Raw genomic sequence first — 23292 nt, 5'->3', positions numbered from 1 at the left:
GACCATTGGTTGCACATTTGACTCGATACAAGAGTGATGTCTCCGATACTACGTGTGGATGAACATCCTTTTTGATACTTTAAAAAGGGGTATAATGTCATGGCAGCTCTCTTGACAATTAGGGCTCTTGCGGTGTTGTGTGCAGCAGATAGAAGAGAAGACAAAAACTACGAGAAGACATGTAACACTAAGACGAGTCGTCAAACTTGTTCGTGCTACAAACCTGACCTTAGTTTTCGTCTGAAAGTTAAATGTGTGTTTTGTGTAACTGAAGGGACGAGACACAACAATACTGCAGCTCCAACAGCCGATTCATCCTGCGCGGACTCTGGCTCCAAACAAAGTCACCAGTGCAAGGTATTTTAGCGCTTGCTGCAAAGGTATTATAGCTTCACTTTTGAACAATGAGAAGAAGTGTTGAGGCATTGTTCATCCTTATAACGATGTCTAAAAGTCTGTCTGACTTGGTATTTGATGGTTTGTAGCATACAGGCTGGACTTTCTTGAGGCCAAGTATTTACCACTGTGTGGTTTATTTCCGGCCGATTGTCGAACCTACAGGAGGAACAATGTGGATTCCGTCCTGGCCGTGGGACAGTGGACCAGCTCTTTACCCTCGCAGGGCTTCTTGGGGGAGCATGGGAATTTGCTCATAAAGTCTACATGTGTTTTGTGTATTTGGAGAAGGCTTTTGACTGGGATCATGTGGGGGGTACTGCGGGAATATGGGACCCTGGGGCCGTTGGTACAAGCCATCTGGTCCCTGTATGACAAAAGTGGGAGCTGTGTCCGCATCCTCGGCACAAAGTCAGACACGTTCCCAGTACTCGTGGCCTCCGCCAGGGTTGCCCCTTGTCACCGGTCCTGTTTGTGATCTTCATGGACAGGATCTCAAGGAGCAGCTGGGGGTTTCCAGTTTGGGGACCTCAAAATCTCGTCTCTGCTTTTTGCAGATGACGTGGTTTTGTTGGCTTCCTCAAGCTGGGACCTCCAGCAGGCATTGGGGCGGTTTGCAGTCCGGGTGCAAAGCGTCTGGGATGAGGATTAGCACCTCCAAGTCCGAGGCCATGGTTCTCTGCCGGAAAAAGGTGGATTGCTCTCTCCGGGTGGGGAGTGAGTCCTTGCCCCAAGTGGAGGAGTTCAAGTATCTCAGGGTCTTGTTCACAAGTGAGGGTAGGATGGAGCGTGAGATTGACAAACGGATTGGCTCGGCGTCAGCAGTAATGCAGGCGTTGTGCCGGACCGTTGTGGCGAAGAGGGAGCTGAGCCTGAAGGCAAAGCTCTCGATTTACCGGTCGATCTACGTTCCAACCCTCAGCTATGGTCATGAGCTATGGGTAGTGACCGTAAGAATAAGATCATGGATACAAGCGGCCGAAATTAGCTTCCTCCGGAGGGTGGCTGGGCTCAGCCTTAGAGATAGGGTGAGGAGCTGGGACATTCGGGGGGAGCTCGGAGTAGAGCCGCTGTTCCTCCGCATCGAAAGGAGCCAGTTGAGGTGGTTCAGGCATCTGTTAAGGATGCCTCCTGGACACCTCCCTTTAGAGGTTTTCCAGGCACAATAAACACAAATGGCTTCCAATCATCATAAACATGAGGATTTCCCATCACATTGTCATCATCTCTACATGTGTGTGAAATGTTTTCAGCAGTGCCAGACATCAAGTCTAATTACATAAGTTGGCATGCCAGTCATGGAGCATTAATCAATGAGTTTTTGACTTCACCAGCTCTGACATGTATCAAAAATAGAAACCAAAACTTCCGGCAATGAAATCTGTGTTGAAAAACACACGTGTTGGTTTAACTTCTGCTGTTAATCTCAAAGAAAGCTAAATCACATTACCTGCTAATGAAATTGTTGTTTAACTCATTTAAATTCACAAACAGCAGAAGAAAGTACCCTTTGAACTCAGTGGTTCTGGTTTGCTCTTTGTGGTCTGTCACCTGACAGCAGATCAGTATTTAGGGGCAACTTGTATTGTGGGGCAGGTGGGGCCGTTCTCCCTGCAGTCACCCCGCTGTGTCTTCATTTGCATACTGGATCAGGTTATCATTACATTATGCATTCCAAGGACAAGCCAAAGCGTGATGGATGATTGGTGCAGTCTAGTAATCTTCACCAAGGTGCTTTGTCCAACCTCGTATGCCTCCAAACCGAGTTGCAGTGATCTAAAGCTCTGCTGCTCCAGGGTCAGACTCTCAGTCCACGGCTCGTTAATGAATATTTTCTATTAATGTCTAACATATTATTCACCATTTAATATTCAATGAAGTTTCTTTCTACTGGTTTCCAGGATATTTTTGTAATCATGTTCATACAATGTGGAAACAATTGATGATAACTTACCTGGAAAAAGGGGTGAAAAATCACATTTTACGAAAAAAATCAAAACACATGATAAAGATTCAAAAGTTTCAAATGTAAGATAGACAAACTGGAAGATTTATGAGCTTTTGTATTTGTTTGTTTAAACAATAAGTGCATCATGTATATTTAAGCTTATTTCTAAGAGGTTATTCTAAATTCCAGCAATATTACATCGTTTGCATATTTTTACAAGAAAGAGCATAGAAAGAATAAGAATGATCTAAAATGAAAAGAAAACAAAAATTTAACAAAGGAAAAGATACATGAAAAGAAGAGAAATCATGTGTGTACAAAAATGATCTTATTGACGATCCTTTCATATTAAACAATGATCACGGTATCAGTTTAACATTTAATTGAGCTCAGCCGCAACTTCTAAAGGCTAAATGCTGAGGTTGAGCATTTTATCGCACTATACATCTCTTCCTCTCATAATAAATTGCCATTGCATGGTTTTAATATTGAATACATTTTTCTTCTGCCTGCTATTTGTCATAACTGGGAACAAAAAGTCAACTCGTGTGAGGAATTCATATGACATGACAACACCACATATCAGAAATACCTGATTAAAAAGGTTATGGTCCGTTGAAAAAGTTAGCAAATGTCTATTCAGTTCATACAAGATTATCTTTCGGGCAAAATTAATTTAACGTTAACCATTTTACAGCTAGCCTATATCTAGCTAACAACTAGTTTATAGTGATTAACCAAACTTGGTTAAAATTAGCTTGCAACAAGGCATCTAATGCTCAACTACCCAAAAGCTATCTTACAACTACTTTGCAGCTAGCTTACATCCAGCTCAGGCTCAGCACTAGCCTATATCTATCTTTAACCAATAACTAGTTCACAACTAACTCAACAAGCTAACAACATGGTAACAACTCTCCTAGTTTGCATCTAGCAAGAGTGCCCTAAATACACAACTTGCCACACAAGCATACAACCATCTCACTAGTTTATGACTATAACTACTTGCTGAACTAGCGTCTTGCCTTGGACCTAGCCTGGGAAAACAGTATCACATGTAAAAAAAAAAATTAAAATAAAGGGACCTAAGATTGAACCCTGTGGAACTCTGCAATGAACTTTTAAACAGAGAGAAGACTTTGCTTCAGTACATAACAGTTACATTTGTGGATTTGGTGCATCTCTTTTTCTGTCACTTTATGGCATTCTAGATAACAAAAAAGAAGCTTGAAGCCATGGATGTTTTGAAACCAATTTGTACTTTTGTAACTACACATTTGTGGTAGTAAATTGCAACAAAATTAAAGAAATAAAATTAAAATTAAATCTTCCTGTGAAAAGCTTAAATAACACAAGACTTCATCCTCTCAAAACGCATTTATTCAAAACAAATATTGATTCATTAACAAGTTTATAAAACAGTGATTTAGTTACATAAATAAATTGATCAGTGTATCAAATCTTAGTAACTTCATGAGCATGATGACATGGTTACAGTCATTTACCTAATGTAATAAATAAAAGGGAGCATACATTTCAACAAAAAAGGAGCTACTAACAGACCTCTATTGAGGCCACGAACAAGAGACAACACTGAAAAACAGTTGAAATTAGCTTTTAAAGCACAGAATACAGAGCTGGTTCAGCTAGAAATTAAAGACGCTAAAAAAGGTTGAAGCCAAAGTTGTTTGTCACATGAAAAAAGTTTGGTAGTTAGAACTCCCATTTGGTTATTTTAAAGCATTAAGACAAGGCAAGAAAGAAGGCTGTTCTTGTGTTAGGAATTCTAAAGAGAAGTTAAAACCATTTCAACTGAAGAGAAGGAAAAATTTAAAAAGCGTAAAAAAAGTGGAACAGTCAAGAACTACAGTATATAGCAACTTTCTGTCCTGCACAAAGTCGTGGTGTCAGAATAATAGGCATGGACACGAGGCATAAAAGAAGGAGGAACACATTTAAGACACTGGAGCAGATTTTAATCTTCTGGAATATATCGCAACAGATGCCAGCTGAATGATGCTACTGCTCTGCATCCACAGTCGTCTCTTTCTTTGACTCCGACAATCCTCAATACCCCTCTGTGTTCAGGAGAATACTATTTTGCGAGTCCATTTCCTGTCTTGAACAACTGGCCAGTATCTGCAGGTCATTACATGTCTGCAGAGCTAAACCAGCCACACGAGTCTTTGAACTGGCCCCTGATGCAATGCAAGGTGAACATTTTGTAGTCCTTCTGATATGTTTTTTGTCTTGTTTCAAAAACCAAAAGTACTGCAGCTTCAAGTATTGTGCCTTACATAGAATATTTTGTCATAAATTAGTTAACATTTACATTTTTTTTTTCAATATTCAGACATATACTTTCATATATACAGGACAATAAAATGCTTTTGTTTTCTTTTGTTTTCTTTTTGTCCGGTTTCTTCCAAGAGAAATCCCTGAGAATGAATGTTTTGCCAAGTTTCCACAAGAGCAAGCACTGCAACAGTAAGTTTTTGTGTTTCTCTCACAAATGTGTCTGTAAAATTAGCATACTGAATGTTTGAGGCAACACTGCAAAGCCAAAACAATCAGCCCGAAGTTGGCAGGAAACAAATCCAGTCTTAGTAAATGCATTCTGATAGTAAATTTGGAGATTTCTTTCACTCCACAAAGCAGATGGTTGAGGCGTTTTTTGGGGTAAGTTGAAGAGTAAAGCTCAATCCTTTAAAAAGAGGTACTTGTCACTTCAGATGGAGTTGCTTCATTTGGTTTAAAGCCGTTTCTCTTCTTTTTGAGGCTATGAATGTTAGTTGAGGGAAGAAGGAGTGCAAGGCAGACATTTTGCCACTGGACAATACAGTATATACTCAGTGTAAAACTCTTACTTTCATACATATAAAAGGGACACACAAACTTGTAAGATCTGACCGTTTTCTCCTCAATGGTTTTGTACACATAAATACCGGCTTTCTTTCATGTTTTACTCTGTGTTTCTTCTTCAATTTCGGAACTTTTAATGAGAAGATTCGCCCCCAAAACACATTTTATATCCCATTGCTATTGTTTTGGGTAGTCCAATATTATTCCAAACACTAAAATCAATCAATAATCCCAATTTAAAGACACATTTCTTGTGAATGAAAACATTTTCTTTCCATTTAACTTGCCTTCAGGAAATTGTGTTGGTCTGACCCTTTCACTGCCAAATCATAGGAATAAGATTTGCGTGAATGTTGCTTAAGGAGTATTTTCACTTCAAGTTAGAAAGGATATAAAAGGAGACTCAAGTAAAAAAAAAAGGATGATTTGGTCATTGAATCCTCTGTCAACCAAATCTCTCTCGAACAAGCATCATGAGTTTCTTCTTGCCCTTGTATATCTGTTTCAGGTTGTCTATGAACTGTGTGAACTGGATGTGTCCGTCATGTGCCATGAGAAACGTCTCTCTGGCTTTACTGAGGAACTCGATGAATTCGCTGTAGTGGCGTGGGCTGATGTGTGTCAACCGAGAGTGCGTTGTGTTGATGTAAGCTCCAATCGTGGCATCTAGTAATTGCCTGAGGGGAGCCTTGTCTAGAGGCATTAGCTTCCCAGAGTTCCTGCGGCTGTGCAGAGCCACCATACTTGGCGTTGTGAGTGTGCATCTGCGTAAAATATCCGACAAGACGGTGGCACATTTCACACTCTTCACCACCAGGGGGATGACAGATGCCAGTTCATTTTTCCCCAGTGAGTGGCTTAGAGCACATGCCCAGAGCACGTCGTTGATGGCAGGGTGCGTGTCCTGGTTGTAGCTGAGGTTCAGGTGTGTCATTGCTAACGTTGCTAGTTTGTAAGCCCTCATTGGATAACCGCGGTGTTCCATGTAGCGTGCTATTGTAAACAGCTGCGTGTAGTTCATTCCCGTGGCGGCTGCATCCAGTACAATCTGATAGGCTGTCTCGAAGGCAATGTGGTCCTTCTCGCACAGTGTCAGAGCTGACAGGGCACAGTTTTGGGGATCCTTCATGGCACATTGCAGGGCAAGGGTGCGGGCGGAATTGGCCAGGTTTTCTTGCTGATGGCAGTCCAGATGCAGGCGGACAATGGTGCTGTTCGACATGACTGTGCTGGCCACAACACTGGTGGCTTCAGTGGGGGTGAAGAGAGTAAACCAGTTCTGCATAATGCTGTCCAGTGCAAAAACACCTAGACAAGAGGGAAAAGAAAGGATATGTTTTTAAATTAAGATTTTACTAATGGAAAGTATTCTGACTGTACTGATTTTCTTTTTGGCATTCCTCAAGGTTCAATTTAAGGTACTCTTCAATTTCATTTTATTTTTACTTTAATATTTTTTTTAAAGGTGATGTTCTTGTTCTCTCTTCATTTGGAAATGCCTTACATTATACAAATCCATTTGAAACACTACAATTTATTCCTTGAAGGATGTCTGGTGAAACTTAAAAGTATATTGTATGTAGTTTTTGACGCAACCCCAATATACCATCCTGCTGCTTCATAAACTCTGTAAAGCACATGTGTTATTTTGCCTCTAAAATGTTATGCAGAGAGCCGTTTCTTAATGGTTGGAAACTTTATTTAAACTACTCATATGCTATAATTTTTTTACTGAAACTGTGTATGAAAGGATTCATTTGTGAGCAGTTTGTATTAAGGATTTAAGTCTTCACTAGGAGTCGACACAGATTTTGGGGAATTGTAGAATTTCTACATGTGTTATTTCATATTTGTTCCAAGAAAAAAAATCTTAATGTTAAGTTCTCGATTTATAGATTAGCAATAATAAAAAAAAACTTTACAACTCCAAATATGTAAAAACTTGTACATCAAATATATTATACAACTTCAAACCTTTATTTTCAACTCGAACTAATGCAACACCAAAAACAATATTTTCTTTCGGAACATTTCTACATGACCGACATTACTGCTGGTAAACTAAATCATTCAAATCATTAAAAGTTTCCAGAATTCAACATGAAAACATGCTTCACCACTCTTGAAGTCTTTTACAATCTAATTGGATTTTCTATTTCTAATTCTCTGACATTATGCTGCCTGGCCCCAATCTGCATCACCCACTGGCATGTTCTCAATGTGTCCATTCAAACAGCGCTCACAGAAACAGGGACTCCTTCACGAGAAATCATCTGGGCGGAGGGTTTCCCCCTCTACAGCTCGGTCTCCTCTGAACGCAGTTTCCTGTCCACTTCAGGGAAATCTGCCTCCGGATTTCAGTATTCACGTCCAAACATGAGGCCCACTTAATCAGCCAACAGCCCACAATCTTCCATAATTACTACCCTGCCAGTCATTCCTTTCCCCCTCTCTACCCTCCCACCGTGAGCACTCTGAAATCCAATTCTCAAGTCTTGTGAAATTTGGCCTGGTTTTCAAAAATACTATCCCTGAACAGAAATAGTACATAATGATTTAGAGGGGAATATAGTGGAGGGTCACTAACTATTTACTACGATACTGTAATATAGAATTTTCCAGTAACTTTTACTTAAATCTGTTTATTAAGTTGCCAGTTATTCTGCAGATTAAGAAAAAAGTATATGCACCAAATATAAATGTCAAGGTTACGGTCTATTTTGATGAGCAACATGTTACTGCACCCATGAGTTTATGTGTACACTTTATGTTTAAGAGACAGAGAGGGGCAGTACTTAAGAGTTCTGTAGTTCTTTAAAAGTATACATGAAAAAGCCGGATGTAAACTTATTCAGTATTTTCTAATTTTGGAATTTAATTTACTGATTTATTTACTCTGTAAATACTTCAATCAATCAATCAATGCAAAAACAAAGTAGCAAAAGTGTAATAAACAGTAAAGAAAAATTTGTATGTTGTTTGTGCAATATGTTTAAAAAACATATGGACTGAAATTTTCAAAATTGGAAAGTTTTTTTAGAAAACCAAGATTAGATAACTTCATTAGCCTGCTTTATATAGCTGATATTATTGCTGATATGATCGCTTATATGCTCGCTGATACCATGTTTGTGATTTTCTGAGCAAAAAATCACTGGCCTATTGCCTAAAAAAATATTCAGAATTTAAGATAAATGTTTCACTTTTTTTGTTATGAAGACACGTATGTTCCTCAAAGCATCAGACAAACTCACCAGCCTCAGTGGCACATGTGACGAGCCATCGCACCATCTCTCTCCTCCGCCAGTTCAAGGTAGACAGCGTCATTCTCATCACCTGTGGAAACCAAGAACTTAACTCTGAATCTGCATCATTTAGAGATATGTCATTTATAGAAACATGCCGTGTGTGTATGTGTGTTTGAGTGGTTTTCTTTTTACCTGAAGACCCAGCTCCAGGGAGACTTTGAGCAGCGTGATGTCCGGCAGGCTGTCCATCAGGGTGGCGATTTTGAAGGCGTCCTGGGCCAGCTTGAAGATGTGGGATGCCGAGTGGATGTTTTTCTGGATGGACTCTAACACTGTTTGTAATTTGAGAGCATCACCTGGTGACACAACAAAGCAAAACAAGAACAGAGCAGGAATGTTAGCCACTCATTGATCAATCTTAAAATTTGTGTCTTCAATCAGAGAATTTGTGTTCTTTTCCCCAAAAAATGTTGGGGGGTTTTCAGGGAGTATGTTAACTGGTAAACTTGTCTTTTTTCCCTTCATTTGTTTATCACTTCATTACAAGAGAATGTTTAATTCTTATAAAAGAAATTGAGACAGGTGTCTTTTTATTTACTACAATGACCAGTATGTGTTCATTAAAAGGTTTAAAAATGTTTTGTCATTTGGTAAACACTGCTGTTATGGTGGTCACGCTCAGCCAGACTCACCTTTACTGCAACATGTCACAGTATGAAAGCTGGTGCTTCATCCTCCAAGAATTCTAAAACCGTTCAGAAGCGCTAAAAATGTTCTCTCCCTGAACTTGTAAAGAAACTGAATGAGTGTACCTTTAGCAGCAGTGAGCATGGTGGAGGCCAGCTCACACTGTTGGGTCTCTATGTGGCTGAGGGTGAACCAGCGAGGAAGCCGGTTTGGAACAAGGGACACAATGTGGTGAGGCCGGGACAAGTCAGCGGAGGGGGACGTAGACTCCAGGACGGGCAACCTGAGCAACAGAGGAGAAAGCATTATTAGTTCTTTATGTCATACAAACATAATGGATTTCTCCCACTCCATAAGGACGAGTCAAAAAAACAACTTGGTTCCTTTAACCATGAAACACTTTTTTCAATCCAACTAGAACTGCTGGGATTTGTTGTGTCTGTAGTTTAATATTCCTTCTTTGAAGCTGAAGTTTGAGATTAAACAGAAAGATTTACATATCACATAAATCAAAGGACTTTAATTTGGGAGGGAGGACATCAAGTTTGATACTACCCACGGCGGTCAGTGAGGAAACCAACAGCATGCATTTATTATTCAAACATTTTATAAAACTCGATTTCAGCAGCATTGAATTATTTAGTGAATATTTCAGTAAAAGGAGGTTTTTGTCATTAAACAGTGCCCCAGATATCTCCTCAGTCTGACTTGTCTTTTCCCCTGCTTCCTTTATGTCTCCGCCAACACACTCTTAAAGATTTATTTTTGGGCTTTTTGGGCCTTTAATGGAGAGATAGGACAGTGGACAGAGACGGAAATCAGGGAGAGAGAGTGGGGATTGACATGTGGGAAAGGAGCCACAGCTTGGATTCGAGCCCGGGCCGCCCGCGTTGAGGACTATAAACTCCATATATGGGACGCGCACACTAACCACTGCGCCACCAGCACCCCATCCGCCACCACACTCTTCAGTAACAAATGAGACTAAAAGGTAGAAGAGGAGGCGGACACATTTAAAGGTTTTGCCCTAGTCAGTAGCTCAAAGTCTCATATCTATCATTTCTGTTCCTCCTTTTAGAGGTTAAGAAGAGAAAAGGTACCAACCGACTCATCGGAACATTTTCACAGCACGACTGAGTACCAAACACAAAACAAGAGCTTTTAAAAAAAACTCCTTAAGGCGTGTGCAAAAAAAAAAACACTGATGTGATGTTTTGGTGTGCGTAAAGGAAAATCTGCTTCGGTCCCTGTAGGAAAGGCTATTTCTATGATTGTTGCCGCCTTAAACGCCCGTTTATGGGCCAACTTTTTGAAAAACTTTGCCATGCAAGTTGCAAACTTTTAGGGCTTTCTATCCTTTATGTAACACATTACACATCAACTGTTAGCGATTGGGACGAACTCTGTTATAAAGCCACGTGTGGGCTGAGTGAGCTGTGTGTCTTCTGACCTCACTTCTGCTTGATTTCTGAGTTAAGATGTCAAATGAAATGTGTGCGCGTGATGGTGGTTATAGGGATGAAATGTACATGTATGCATGTAGAATAATAGTTTCATGAGCGCAGACATCTTCGTCCCATTTCACCAGGTGTTTGCAATGATACCGTTTTGTTGTTTACCAAATAAAAGAGGAAAACATATGACTTTATTTACGTGATGGTCATGGGGATTTCCAGTGGAAGAAGATCTCGACTGCTTCATTATGGATTCATGGATGATGTGACAACTTTAGTTTTTGATTTGGATGTTTAAGTCAAGTGAAAAAAATCAGACTGTACTGCCCATGTGCCAAAAATGTTACCCTTGAGAAGAAGCTCCTTGAACCACATTCATCTTGATAAAAACAACATGTAAATCATCTTCTCTCGATCAGAGGATCTATGGAGAAGCTGTGACCAGATGCTAATTATTTTCTCTTCCTCTCTACAAGTTCCTAAGAAGCCTCTAACAACAAGTTTGTTCATTTTGGACGATTAACATCCAAGTTGACTTAAGATAAGCATATAGAGGTCTATATTTGAAATTGAGACCTGAGGAAGGCGTTCACTACTCACCGCATGGCCCTTAATGCAATTTTATACGCCAGTTCAGCGTCATGAGGTAGCAGGGAGGTGAAGAGATACTTGGCAAACGTGTGCATGGGGACGCTCTCTCTGTAGAGTAACTCCCCCAGACCACTGTAAGGACCGGCTGCAAGAAACACACAAACACAGGACATGTTAGAGAAGTCAGTACAGTCTGTACGACAGAGAGAAGAACATGTAAAAACACAGATTTCAGCTGCAGGTTTTTTTTTTTTTTTTCTACATACGACACACTGGTGACCTTGGTGTGTGTGACCTCATTTACAGCCTGATAATGTGATACCGCTGATATACTGACTGATCAGTTTAAGGACTAAACACTTTGTTCTAAGCTGTTGAAAATGTCTGATTATTTATCCCGTATCTTAACTTATGACTGAATATGATTCAGACTTTTGTCTTTACCATCTTTGTTCTCATGTCTCATGTTCTGTCACTTGCCAAATATTGCTTTTTTTTTTTCTTTGAATATACAATATTTACGACAATATTTTCATTAAAATATCTTAATTAATACAAATTGACTAAACCTATGTTATATATTTTTTTGTTGAGTACTTACATTACCTCAAATATTTCTAAGAGTTAACAAAGCCAGAGAAATCCTTAATTTTTTAATTGTAACAGGATGAGTCTTGTCATGCCAGACACGACATGTTCATAGTTTCGGGAGCGGCTCTATTATTAGTTTGTTTTAAAGTGTTTTAAAGGGGCCTTGAACCATGATGAACCACATGTTACAAACACAGGCTTTTCATTCACCTCTGCACACAAACATTTAATTCACACAACATCAGCAAACACAGAGACATCGCATTCAATACACTCCCAGCTGTGAACACTGGAGAACAAACAGTCAGAGTGTAAAAGAACATGTACGACACTCTTAAGTACACAGAGCAGACACAACTGAACACACTTCATGTTACGGCCCATTAAAGCACTAAGATGGTTTTGTTTCAGGGAGTCGTCCTGTTTGCAGATAATCTGTAGGTCATTGGTTTGCTGGGGATGAGAGACTTGTGTTTACATGTTTAACAAATAGGAGGGCATTTGTAAAAAATAAAAAAAATCACTAAGGTCAAAACATTTCTCAACCTGTAAGCTCTATATGAAGCTACAGTGGGGTGCCTTTAGCGTAGCTTAGCATAAAGACTGGAATCAGTTTTAAACAGCTAGCCTTGATCTGTCCAAATGTAATAACCCCCCCCCCCCCCCCACTAACAGTAGACATACTTCTTCAACTCATTAAGGACCTCACTAAGTACCATTTTTTAAAGGTTTGTTTAGTGGGGAATGACAGTCGGGAAAGGAACCACACTGCACACTCTGTACATGGGGCGCGCGCACTAACCACTAGGCAGCTGGCTCCCCCACTGAGTACAATTATTAAAGGTAAAAACCCAGATTCGTATATCCTTTAGGGTTATTGTAAAATCAAAAAACAAAAAGGTCAGATAGGAAATGTAACCCCTTCTCTTTCCCTCATAACTAATACAATTAGTTGGATACCTAAGCTAAGTCTCTCCTGGTTAGCTTTAGCGGGCGGTCATGAAAGAGTTCATTTAATTCAAGTCTACCGTTTACTGTGAGAAAGATCAGTTTGTGTACTCCCCAGAATGTCATACCTTTTCTTTCAAATTCAACAGTCGTTAGTGTTTTAGTATGATCACCCCCCCTCCCCCCCCTCCTCTGATTACATTTCTACAATTTAACAACAAAGCTAGCATCTGTGTAGCTATGCTGTGATAGCCTTGTTGGGGAAACTGCTTAAGTCTACAATGAAATATCTCAACAATAGTTGATTAGACTGATGAGTAACTTTGAAAAAAAAAATCATGTTTTCCCAGAGGAATAATTTGCTGTTGTAAAGCCATTTTTTTCTGATTTTTGTTGTGCGCTACAAATATCGACGTGTCAAACTGAGTTTTGTGCACGTGTGTGTGTAAGGGGCTTAACGCACCGTCTAGCAGGAAGGCAGCTTGTTTCCGGAAGATCTTCACTAATGTGTCATCTAAATCGACTTCCTGAAGCCTGGCGAGGAGCTGCTCTTCGTTTCGACACACTTTCTCCTGAGCGTAGAGTCCATCGGGCATCACTCGCTGCTGCCCCAAACCGATCAGGGCCGTCTCCACTGCCAGCGACACGAATGACTCGCCGTCCTCTAGGAAACGCTGCTTTGTCGGGAAAACAGGAAGCTCCATCCTCCTGCCTGGACCCAGCGAGCCTGATGCGGGAGAGAGAGGGGGCGGGTGAGGGATGACTTGGGAAGAACAAATGTTCCCTTTGGGCCAAGTATTGATGAAGTTATTGATCTATTTGTTCACTCAGGTTCTTTTTTGGAGTGTGTATCCTCCCGAGGACTCTAATCATGTCTTTTAATGGCTTAATGATGCGTTGGCAGACCTCACACTTCCTCCCAGGAGGGTTAACAGTCCCCGATGAACACTCACACACATATAAATATCTGAGTGTTCAAAGTCTGAATAGAAACTTACACAACTTCTTAATCAGTCCACCTTCAGGAGAGAATCAAAACTTTTCGTCCATACTGTATAGTTGAACTCGTCTTTCTTGGCCTGCTGCATAATTAATGTGTTTTAATTGGAGTGTGTTTTTCCCGCCACATTTCTTATTCATGAGCTGTTATTGGAGGATGACTGGAGGCCAATCAGCTCGTCTGTGTCATCACAGCTGATAACAACCTGAGGCTCCTGAGCTCCGACAGACAGGCGCAATCACTGCAGAGTAAATGTTCAAACTGAGCCCAGGAAGGTGTGTGTTTGTGGAGGAGGAAGCGTGACATTCAAGGGGATTCTTGCCATTTTTTTTTGCGACTTTATACACAATATTGGAAAGTATATTTTGTACTTTTGACATTTGTTTTTTTGATTTTGAATTGAAAACACACCATAAGCTCATAAATTACAAACCGTTATTTACTATTAAATAAGGGGGGCAGAGCAGGCCCCTCATGTAAAGGTCCTGTTTGTTATCGAGAGACATGCTTCTTACACAAATGTGTCTGTAATACAAACACGCTCAGGGTGTAAACACACATTTCCCCGCTGGAATATATTAGTAAAGTATATAAAAATACAGAGGCTACAGTCCTGCATGTACTCGCAGGCTAAACTCCGGTCAAGAAGCTATTTGATGCATGTCAGTCCCTTCTCTCTCTCTCCTCACATGTCCTGTCTCTCTCAAGCTATCCTGTAATAATAAAGTTTAAAGTAAATTAAAAAGTATTTAAAAATAAAACAATTCCCATTGATTTAGTGCCTCCAAAGCTTGATGGTTTGTAACATTTTAAAGGAAAGTCTATTTTGCAGTATTACAGAGGAGTTGTTGGCCCTATTTTTCTTCTTCCCTCCTCTACCATGAATCTGCTCGTAACCCTTTAAGAACGTTTATTGACCAATTGGAAGGCTTGGAACCTTAGGCCGAGTAGTTTTTATATCAAACAATTCAAACTGTCTCCACCTGCAGCAGCTCCAACAGTTAAAAGCTGCTTGAACATATTAACAATTTAATCATTACAGATATGATCAGATATCAGTCACAGGCAAAATTAAATTCTGCTAATTTTCAAAAACATTTTTATTCTAAGATCTGTGTGATTTGTTTCCACTGCTGTTTATTGTGTGCCTTTTGAAGAATGTTTAAGGTAAACCTGGGATAAACTGAACGAACGTGAAAACTCTTGGTGGAAGGTCAGCTCACAGTGTATGACTGAATCATTTAGGACACATAGATAACCCATCAGCTGGAGGTGTGCAACTATTTCCTGCCAACGTTTCTCTCGTTTATATCTTTGTCACATCAAACAGGAATGCCTTCTGTTGCTGTTGCCATGGTGCTTTGAGAAGTTCTGACAGCTAAGGCGTAATCAGGGGGGAAAAGCCCTCAAGTCAGGGAATCATCTTGTGGATCTGCTCTAACTGGGCAAGAGTATGCAGTCGTATGACCAACATTTTTAACTTGCCAGAATTCATCTGACCGTGGGGAGTAGCTGATCGGTCCGTTATCAGCTGTCATGCCCCCTGTACACTTCACGTCCAACAGCACATGATCTGGCTGAAATGTTGTGCCTAATCGCTTGTTGTTCGGCCCTTCAGAATCAGTCCTGCGACTCACAAATCAGGTCTAAATCTGCCAAAAATCATGCAGTGTGTGCCAGGCTTTAAAAAGGCGGAATGTTGGTGTACCTGGGAAGTCGAGGAGGGTGCTGGCTACTTCCTCCCTGCCTCGCCCCGTCTCCATTAGGGTGCTGAACAGGGTGCCGATGGGGTCCAGAGGGTGACCCACCCAGCCCTCCAGGTTAGTGACTGATGTTACACCTTTATGCAGCAACTCTGCAGAGAAAAGAGAAACAAACATTTTTATATTTTTATAGTTCTTAATGATACTATTCTGCAATGTTCAACAATTTGGAAACCTCTTAGCCAAATTCGGACTCTCTCTTGTTTTCTGTAGCTGTTTAGGCTTTCTTTATATTAAATGTTTTATTTTCAGGTTAAAAGTGATTCGGGTCTGCACGCTCTTTGAGATGGAAGTGCCTTAAGTGCTTTTGAATGGGCTGGGGGAAAAAAATAATTAGGAAAATATTGCTTTGTAAGCACCAAAACTTTGAGGGTCCTGATCTTTTATTCATAATTATACCTCAAAGAGTATTTAGACAACAAAAGGCCTAGCTGAAAAGGAAAGGACAAGGTAATAAGCGTTGTTTAAATGTTTAAAAGTAGAAGCCTGACGCAGGATAAACTGACCTTTTTTGTGTGTGCGGAAGAAGTTGAGCTGTTTCTGCTGTTGTCTCCTCAGCGTGTTGACGATGGCGATGGCCAGCCTGAGAGCTTCCTTTGGGTAACCGTGTGACCTCAGAGCGTCGACTCGGGCGCACGCAGTCGGGACGTGCTCTACGGGGGGGGGGGGGGGAAGCAGAAAAAAGTAGGCACATTTAGATGTCCTTTCCGATTTTTCTTTCATTTCACTAATATTGTATCCACATGTTCCTTGTTCCCTCACCGTGCCACATGGGCCACCCTCGGGTATCAAAGAGGGAGCTGTCGAGGTTGTCATGGTAACAGTAGTTGGTGTATTGGTCCTTGGTGATGATCTGCTGCAGGTGTGGGTCCTGCCAGTGCAAGTCGCACGCCTCAATCGCTCGCGTGAACACCGTCCTGTGAGGCCGGGTCAGTGAATCTTCAAGAGAGGAAACACAAGACAACGGGTGTTTAACATCCCAAATAGTAGAAGAAGAGTACAGGGGTAGAAAAACAAAGAGTGCATGATAGGAGGAATAATTACAATAGTCTGGCCTTCTGATTGGGCTGGAGTTGCAGCAACAGCAATGACCGAGTCATGAGTTGAGATGGTTAAGCTAATTTAAAGTTCATGCTTATCTAGCCTTTTAGGACTAAAAACATATTGGGTTCAAGTTGTAGCCCTGAGCAGATCTCCTTTATTCCATGACAGAATCATACTTCATGTTTATATGCAACAAATGATGGGATGGGCAATTGTAGATATAGTAAAGATATAAGTAAGATATAAGTAAAGAAAATCATAAATATTTAGAGGTTTGTGAGAGTGTATATGTAAGCCTTATATATATAAAAAACACTATCTTTGAGGGTTTAAAAAAAGGTGATAAGAGAACAAATGCAGGTCCATTACAAGCCGCACAACAGCGGTAATAACAACCTGTCTTCTCATTCGAAACAGTTTTATTGCCGCCTGATAGAAACGTCAACGCGTCTGTATTTTCTCTGATTTAGTGGGAAAAAAAGCTGCAGGACCTCAACTGTGTTATTAGGCTCATTCTATTAGCCACACTAAAAAGGTAATAAGGCTTGCAGGCACAGAGATTGAAGGAGGGAGAGTTGATTAAAAAGAGAGGGGGGAAGGGGAGACAGAAGTGGTATTAGAGGACGAGGAGGAGGAGGAGGAGGAGGAGGAGGAGAGAGAAAGAAACGTTCTGATGTGATGAAGGGAGGGATTTAAGGTGGGATCTCTTCGCAAGCCGGGTGTCGTCTCACCTGGGTTGCCTGCAGGACCCTGAGGCAGAGCGTTGGTTAGATTGGTCAGCTCGGCGCCATGGTTACCATCCTCCAAGGGGCACACGTCCACACTGTTCCACCTGCGAAGCTGACGGAGCCAGAAACCCTTCTGCTCCGGCTTGTAGTGAGGGTTCAGCACGACACACATCCACAGGGCACCTGCATCAAGACACACACACACGTTATCATCCATGTGACTTCACACTCTCAGCCTGAGAGGGAAAAAAAGTGTCAATTATTAGTGTGAAGTGGTGATCTGGGGCAAAAACACATCCTTCCAAATAACTTCCTTCCATTATCCTCTCTTTAAATCCAAAAAGTAGCTGGTAGCCTGACATTATTGTACTGATGTGTCTACTCCTTCGGTTGCATTGCTCTGTAGTTTATCCAAATCATTTTAGGATGACAAAGAAGGCAAACAATAACTCGTCATTGGCAGCTCTTTCGAACCAAAATTACAAGTAGTTTGACGGTTTATGGATGGATCTGAATTTGAATCAAAGGTATTATTTTTACCAGGGTACAAGTGAGACTGGTTCTATTTGTAATTTATCAAAAAAAAAAAAGGGGGTTGTAAAATGGTTTTGGTGGGTCGCATAAAAAAAAAAAAGTGTCCAATGTTTTATTCGTATTTTATTATACCGATTCAGTTGTTCTGCCCCAATCAAGATACATGCCTGCAACTAACTATTTCCACTGTTGATTTATTTGCGGAATACTTTCAGTGTCTATATAACGCCTGCACAAGATGGAAAATGTCCATAATTCAATCTATCATAGTCAAAGCTTCCGTCACAAAGCAGCGCAACAGATGTAAAACCTTTAGATATCCACTTCATATATTAAAGATAATCTGAAAATTCACAGGACGATTTTTGATTTAAAATAATGACTTTATCTAAGGCCATATAAAAGCTTTTAATTCATTTACTGACAGTCGACAAATTGTTGTAAATTGGGCAAACCTGAGCCGAGATCGGCTTCATTGTTGGATAAAAACATGCAGACACACAAGAAAGAAGCAAAGGAGGGAGGGGGAACAATGGACATGTTGAAGGATAAATAAAGGATGACAGATGACAAAATGAAACGAGAGAAGAAAAGAAAAGGAAATGAAGTGAGAAAGAAAGGAGGACAGGGAGGAGAGGTGAGTGGACGGGAAGGGGAGAGACGGGGGGGGGGGGTGAGGCTGAGTATGGGGGGATGGGACGAGAGGAGAGGGGGCTTTATCCTCCGTCTCTTTGTTACGGCTGCTTCAAGGACGACGACGAGGAGGGGGAAAAAGGGAAGAGCGCAGAGAGGAGTGATGTCAGGCGTGAGTGACGAAATGCAGAGCAAGAATCCCCGACGACAACAACAACACGGGGATTATTGGATAAAGATAAGCAAAACAAAAAAACAGGGGATTGAGGAGATTTGAGACCTACAGGCTGCCGTTTTGTAGCTTTAATTGAAGTCTGATTCATTTTCCATCTTTATCTGTTTTTCCTAAAAAGCAGCAGCATGGTGACATGAAACACCAGGAAGAAAATGTGCATTTACACATGTATCAATATATATTCAGGGTTCTTCTTTTTATTCTTAAGGTAACCAAACATCAGTTGCTACACTTGTCCAGCAGGGCAGAGTGAAAAAGAACAGAATACATATATAATACATAATATTACCAGATAAGCTAACTTGCCTGCTGTATATTTATTTATGTAGAAGCTGCAGCAGCAACTTTGTGTTCGTTACAATAAGAGGTGGTCAACCATGAAGGGGATCCTCACAGAATATTTCCTCCTTTACCAACACAATGAAGAAATTGATCGGTTACACGTGTGTGTGTGTGTGTGTGTGTGTGTGTGTGTGTGTGTGTGTGTGTGTGTGTGTGTGTGTGTGTGTGTGTGTGTGTGTGTGTGTGTGTGTGTGTGTGTGTGTGTGTGTGTGTGTGTGTGTGTGTGTGTGTGTGTGTGTGTGTGTGTGTGTGTGTTGTACCTAGTTCGTCCCACAGCTGCCGGTATTTATCCGTCATTGTCGTCCCTTGCTGCCTCCACAGCGCCAGTCTGGGGTCGCCCATGAACTGCTCGGTGATAAGCGTCAGCATGCGAGCCCCGTTCGAGTCCCTCATTTTCAGCATCTCCCTCACCTGCGCAGGCCACAGAGCATTATGGGTAAACAGTTACGACAGACCAGCCACAAGGGGGGAAACCGTGTGCACCGTTTAGCAACGTGTGTCGTAAAAAGCATCCGTCACCTTGCTGAACAGTAAGTTGAGCTGCTTTCCCGAGCCGTGGTAACCGCCCTGCGACAGAAAGAGCTTGACCTGTTCCTGAACCTGCTCCTCGTCCAGATGCCAACAGTTCTCGTCGTCGACGCTGGCGCCTGCCGTCGGATCTGGAGCTCCTGCGACGAAACAAAGGAAGTCAGTCAGAGAGCCATAACAGGAGCTCAAACACAATTAGCTCATTTAGATGATTAGATATCTGCATTCAGTGGAAGAGGATGTTCACAGGTCTGTTACTGAAGGTAAGATCACAGAAAGCTCGGGGAATCCAGAGGACATTTCTTGAGATACAGATATAAACATAGAAGAAAATAAAGAAGAGTGACACTTGAAAATGTATACGGAATAAATGTTTACACCAGTGCCTGATTGAAAAACAATGACAGTAGGAAAAAGAAAAGAGTTAAGTCAAACATCATGTAAACACAAAGTAGTCACACAACAGCACAAACATATACGGTGAAGATTTAAAGCATCATAAGCATTAAAAATCCTGTTTTTTCAAAGCACAGAAGTGTGAACATCAAAATGAACTATTGACATGCTTTTCATGCAAAATGACATTTCAGAATAATCAGGATTAAATTAAAAAAAATGTATTTCTGTGATCATCACTTAAATATTGGTAATGGTGGTAATGTTGCAGCTCAGTACAATAAATTGTCCACACTTATAAGTGCTCCTAGGATCCATTGAGTATTATTTATGATATTTCATTTGTTGTTTCCTCCCCTTTGGTAGTGTTCCTACAGCCTCTTTAAAAAAATACTGTCATGATTTGGTAATGTTTTTGATCACTTTCTTCTTAGTAATCGTTTTGTATTTTTTTATTATGTGTCATAGTTTTTGTTTTTCTGCGTAAATTCAGGGGACGTCTGCTGTAGAATATTTTGAAAATATTGATTATGAGAGCCTGACCAATTAATCTGCCAGCCGATATTAGGGTATCCAGTGACCATTGGTATCGGCTAATTTTAATCACAGATATGCGTTGATGTATACTACTATTTATTCGAGGGTCAAATAGCATTTCATTTGAGTTTCATTGCATTACAATAGCAGTTCTCTTTCCCCAGCAGACTGTCCTATTCAGATCACAACAAGCGTCATCACTCCTAAGAGTGTCAAGCATTGAAACATGTACATGCGCAGTTACTTTCCTGTTGAGTGACCATCTTGTTTCCCTGTGTTTCTTTTTCACAAGTGTTTGATGACTGTATTTGCGGGATAACGCAATAAATGTGTATATCTATATAAATCTATCTCTACCGATCGAAAAGAGATCTAAAAAAGAAATCGGCCAATATATCGCTATCAGATTTTTTTCCTCCCCAATATTGATATCGTATCGGCCCCGAAAATTCCATATCAGTAGCACACGTTGTCAATGGCTCATTATTATTCTTCAATCAGAGTTTGCATTAAAACTGTGTCGAACGTGGCTGCTGCAGCGTACAGCTCAGACTTTGTATTAATTCATTTATGCAGTGCTGGTTCAGCTTAAACACAAATCAATACCATAAACTCTGCAAAATCAGCAATTACAAGCGTACACGAGTGAAAACGACATCCAGGGTTTTGAACAAATGCCCATGGGGTTAATTCAATAAACAGACATGCCATCCATACACATCAAATCTTCTTCAGATGGACAAAATAATGTTACGTACGCAGCCATTACACTGCTGCACACAATCACACTGGTGGTGTTGAGATGTTGTTGTTGGACATGTAATACAGTGCACACCATTAAAAAAAAATGTTCTCCAATACACATCATAAATACAGTGGAACTAGTGTGGTAAATGTTCTCACATTTACAGTGAGCTAAAGAACCACTAACTGTATGAGGAGAAAAGCATTGTAGATCATATCAAAACAAAAAATATCAGCTATTCACTCTACAGAAATAAACCCAAGCAGCTCTACAGACCCCCGCCACTAGTGAAAACAACAACTCAACTTGCTGAATTAACCAAAAAAGAACTCTAAGAAACACCTCAAAAGTCACAGGTAAAGTTGTGTATATGCAAGCCGGCACACATTTTACACCTGTAATAAAAATAATAATATATGTTGCTGTTCTAATGCTAATGCAATATGTCCAAGTCAAATAAAATAATAACAAATAACAAAGGCTATGTTATGTGGATTTTTCTGTCAAGCCCAGAAACAGCAAAACTCAAGGAATTTTCCACATTTCAAGCTTTCCTGTGATGTGTTAGTCAAGTCAACCCTAGCCTCATAATTGTGTGTGTGTGTGTGTGTGTGTGTGTGTCCCTCTTGTTCTCCCTGAACAGCTTGTTGTTCCTGAGTTGTCTCCCTGGACAAACGCCTCCAGCTGGACCTCCACTGGTGCGAGACGGAGGATTTCTAACAGGGGTACGTGCATGCATTCATTCCGCATCATGTTTGTGTCTTAGCACCCGTTCTTTTTCTGCATGTTAAAGAAAGTTTATGCAATCATTTCTAATGAGGCCCAGTCAGTGTTTTAGGTTCAGTGCATATTCCTGTTCACTATTTTAGGAATGGAATATACTTCCTATTGAAACACATCAGTTTTTAATTTGTGCTGACCGACACAAAATTGAAAAATGTGTCAATTCAATTTCCATGACTCTTAAAAAAATCACAATACTGTGACTTTTTTGCATGATTGCATGTAAACATATAGCAGGTTACATAGTGCCCTGCTATTCTTATGTACATGTATACTCTGGCTTTGCATAAACACGGCATAAATGAAGAGTTAGTCATGACAATGTAAAATATAATTTTGTCCATAACATCATCTGCACTCATTCTGAGCTGTATGTTGCATCGTTTTGTAGCCAGTTTAAAATACAAGCAAAAAGAAGAAGCTGAAAAATCCCACAGGCTTTGCCAATGCCAAACGATGCCAAGTGCAAAACATTCTTCAACTCTGCCACAGAGAATCAAAGACCTTTTCAGAAAAAGGTTGAAAATCAGCCAACAATCTGTTTTAAAAGGAAAGGAAACCAAAAGTAATCACCCTTCTTCTAGCCTTTGAACTCACCATGAACCTGGTTGATCTCGGAGTTCTGCGACAGTATCTCATCAGCCAGTTTCTGAGCCGTGGGCAGAACCTCAGTGTGATGAACTGTGATCAGGTACTGAACGAACTTCTGCAGCTGGTCTCTGTTCATTTGGAAAAGAGTCTCTGAGATGGGCAGGCGCAGCTTGACCTGCTCAGGCTTCCGTACTCGGTACAGAGAGAGCGCCACCACATGTGCGCAGTAGAAGATGTCCTTGTTTCCGCAGCCGCAGGTCACGGCTGTTATTTTGCAGCGGTCGAAGCTGACGCTCACGTTGCAGAGCAGCTCGGGCTCCGAGGCCGTTGCAGGTTCCCTGACCGTGCCGCTGAGGTGAAACCCTGCAGAGAGATGGAGGAAATATTAACTCGTTGGTACGAAATGAGTCACTTTCCAAAAAAAGAATAAAACTTTGATTTTTTTTTTGCTGCTAGAAGCCATTACAGACAATTTTTTAAATGAACACGTTATTAGTTTTTACATTAAAATGGCTAACAGGTGTTCTAGATGAGTGGTTCTCAACTGGTGGGTCGGGACCCAAAAGAGGGTCGCGGGGCTGTGTTCAGTGGGTCACAAACATGTGACTGGAAAAAAAAAAAAAACATTTCAAAAAGTCTGTGAAGCGCTCTTACAACATGTTGGTTTTGTTCCTTCTCTTAGTTCAGTCACATGTTTTGTAACATCTG

The 23292-nt window shown here is 40.8% G+C and overlaps 1 protein-coding gene across 1 annotated transcript in view; it reads right to left on the bottom strand.

Annotated features, from left to right (window-relative positions):
• Positions 1-3706: 3706 nt before the first annotated feature.
• Positions 3707-23292, bottom strand: part of zswim6 (zinc finger, SWIM-type containing 6) — a 39791-nt gene continuing 20205 nt past the window's right edge. The window contains exons 2-14 of the mRNA XM_061061239.1: positions 22591-22947; positions 19524-19672; positions 19265-19415; positions 17264-17443; positions 16251-16427; positions 15995-16141; positions 15434-15580; positions 13189-13452; positions 11196-11331; positions 9267-9424; positions 8647-8810; positions 8461-8542; positions 3707-6514 (exon numbers count right to left, since the gene is read on the bottom strand). Of these exons, the coding sequence (XP_060917222.1) occupies positions 5652-6514; positions 8461-8542; positions 8647-8810; positions 9267-9424; positions 11196-11331; positions 13189-13452; positions 15434-15580; positions 15995-16141; positions 16251-16427; positions 17264-17443; positions 19265-19415; positions 19524-19672; positions 22591-22947 (2975 nt within the window). The 3' untranslated portion in view covers positions 3707-5651. The remainder of the gene's footprint in view (positions 6515-8460; positions 8543-8646; positions 8811-9266; positions 9425-11195; positions 11332-13188; positions 13453-15433; positions 15581-15994; positions 16142-16250; positions 16428-17263; positions 17444-19264; positions 19416-19523; positions 19673-22590; positions 22948-23292) is intronic.

Source organism: Labrus mixtus, chromosome 17 (assembly GCF_963584025.1).
Source record: "Labrus mixtus chromosome 17, fLabMix1.1, whole genome shotgun sequence".
NCBI lineage: Eukaryota > Metazoa > Chordata > Actinopteri > Labriformes > Labridae > Labrus > Labrus mixtus.
Note: the sequence above shows the minus strand (reverse complement) of the source record. Positions and strands in the feature narration are given on the sequence as shown.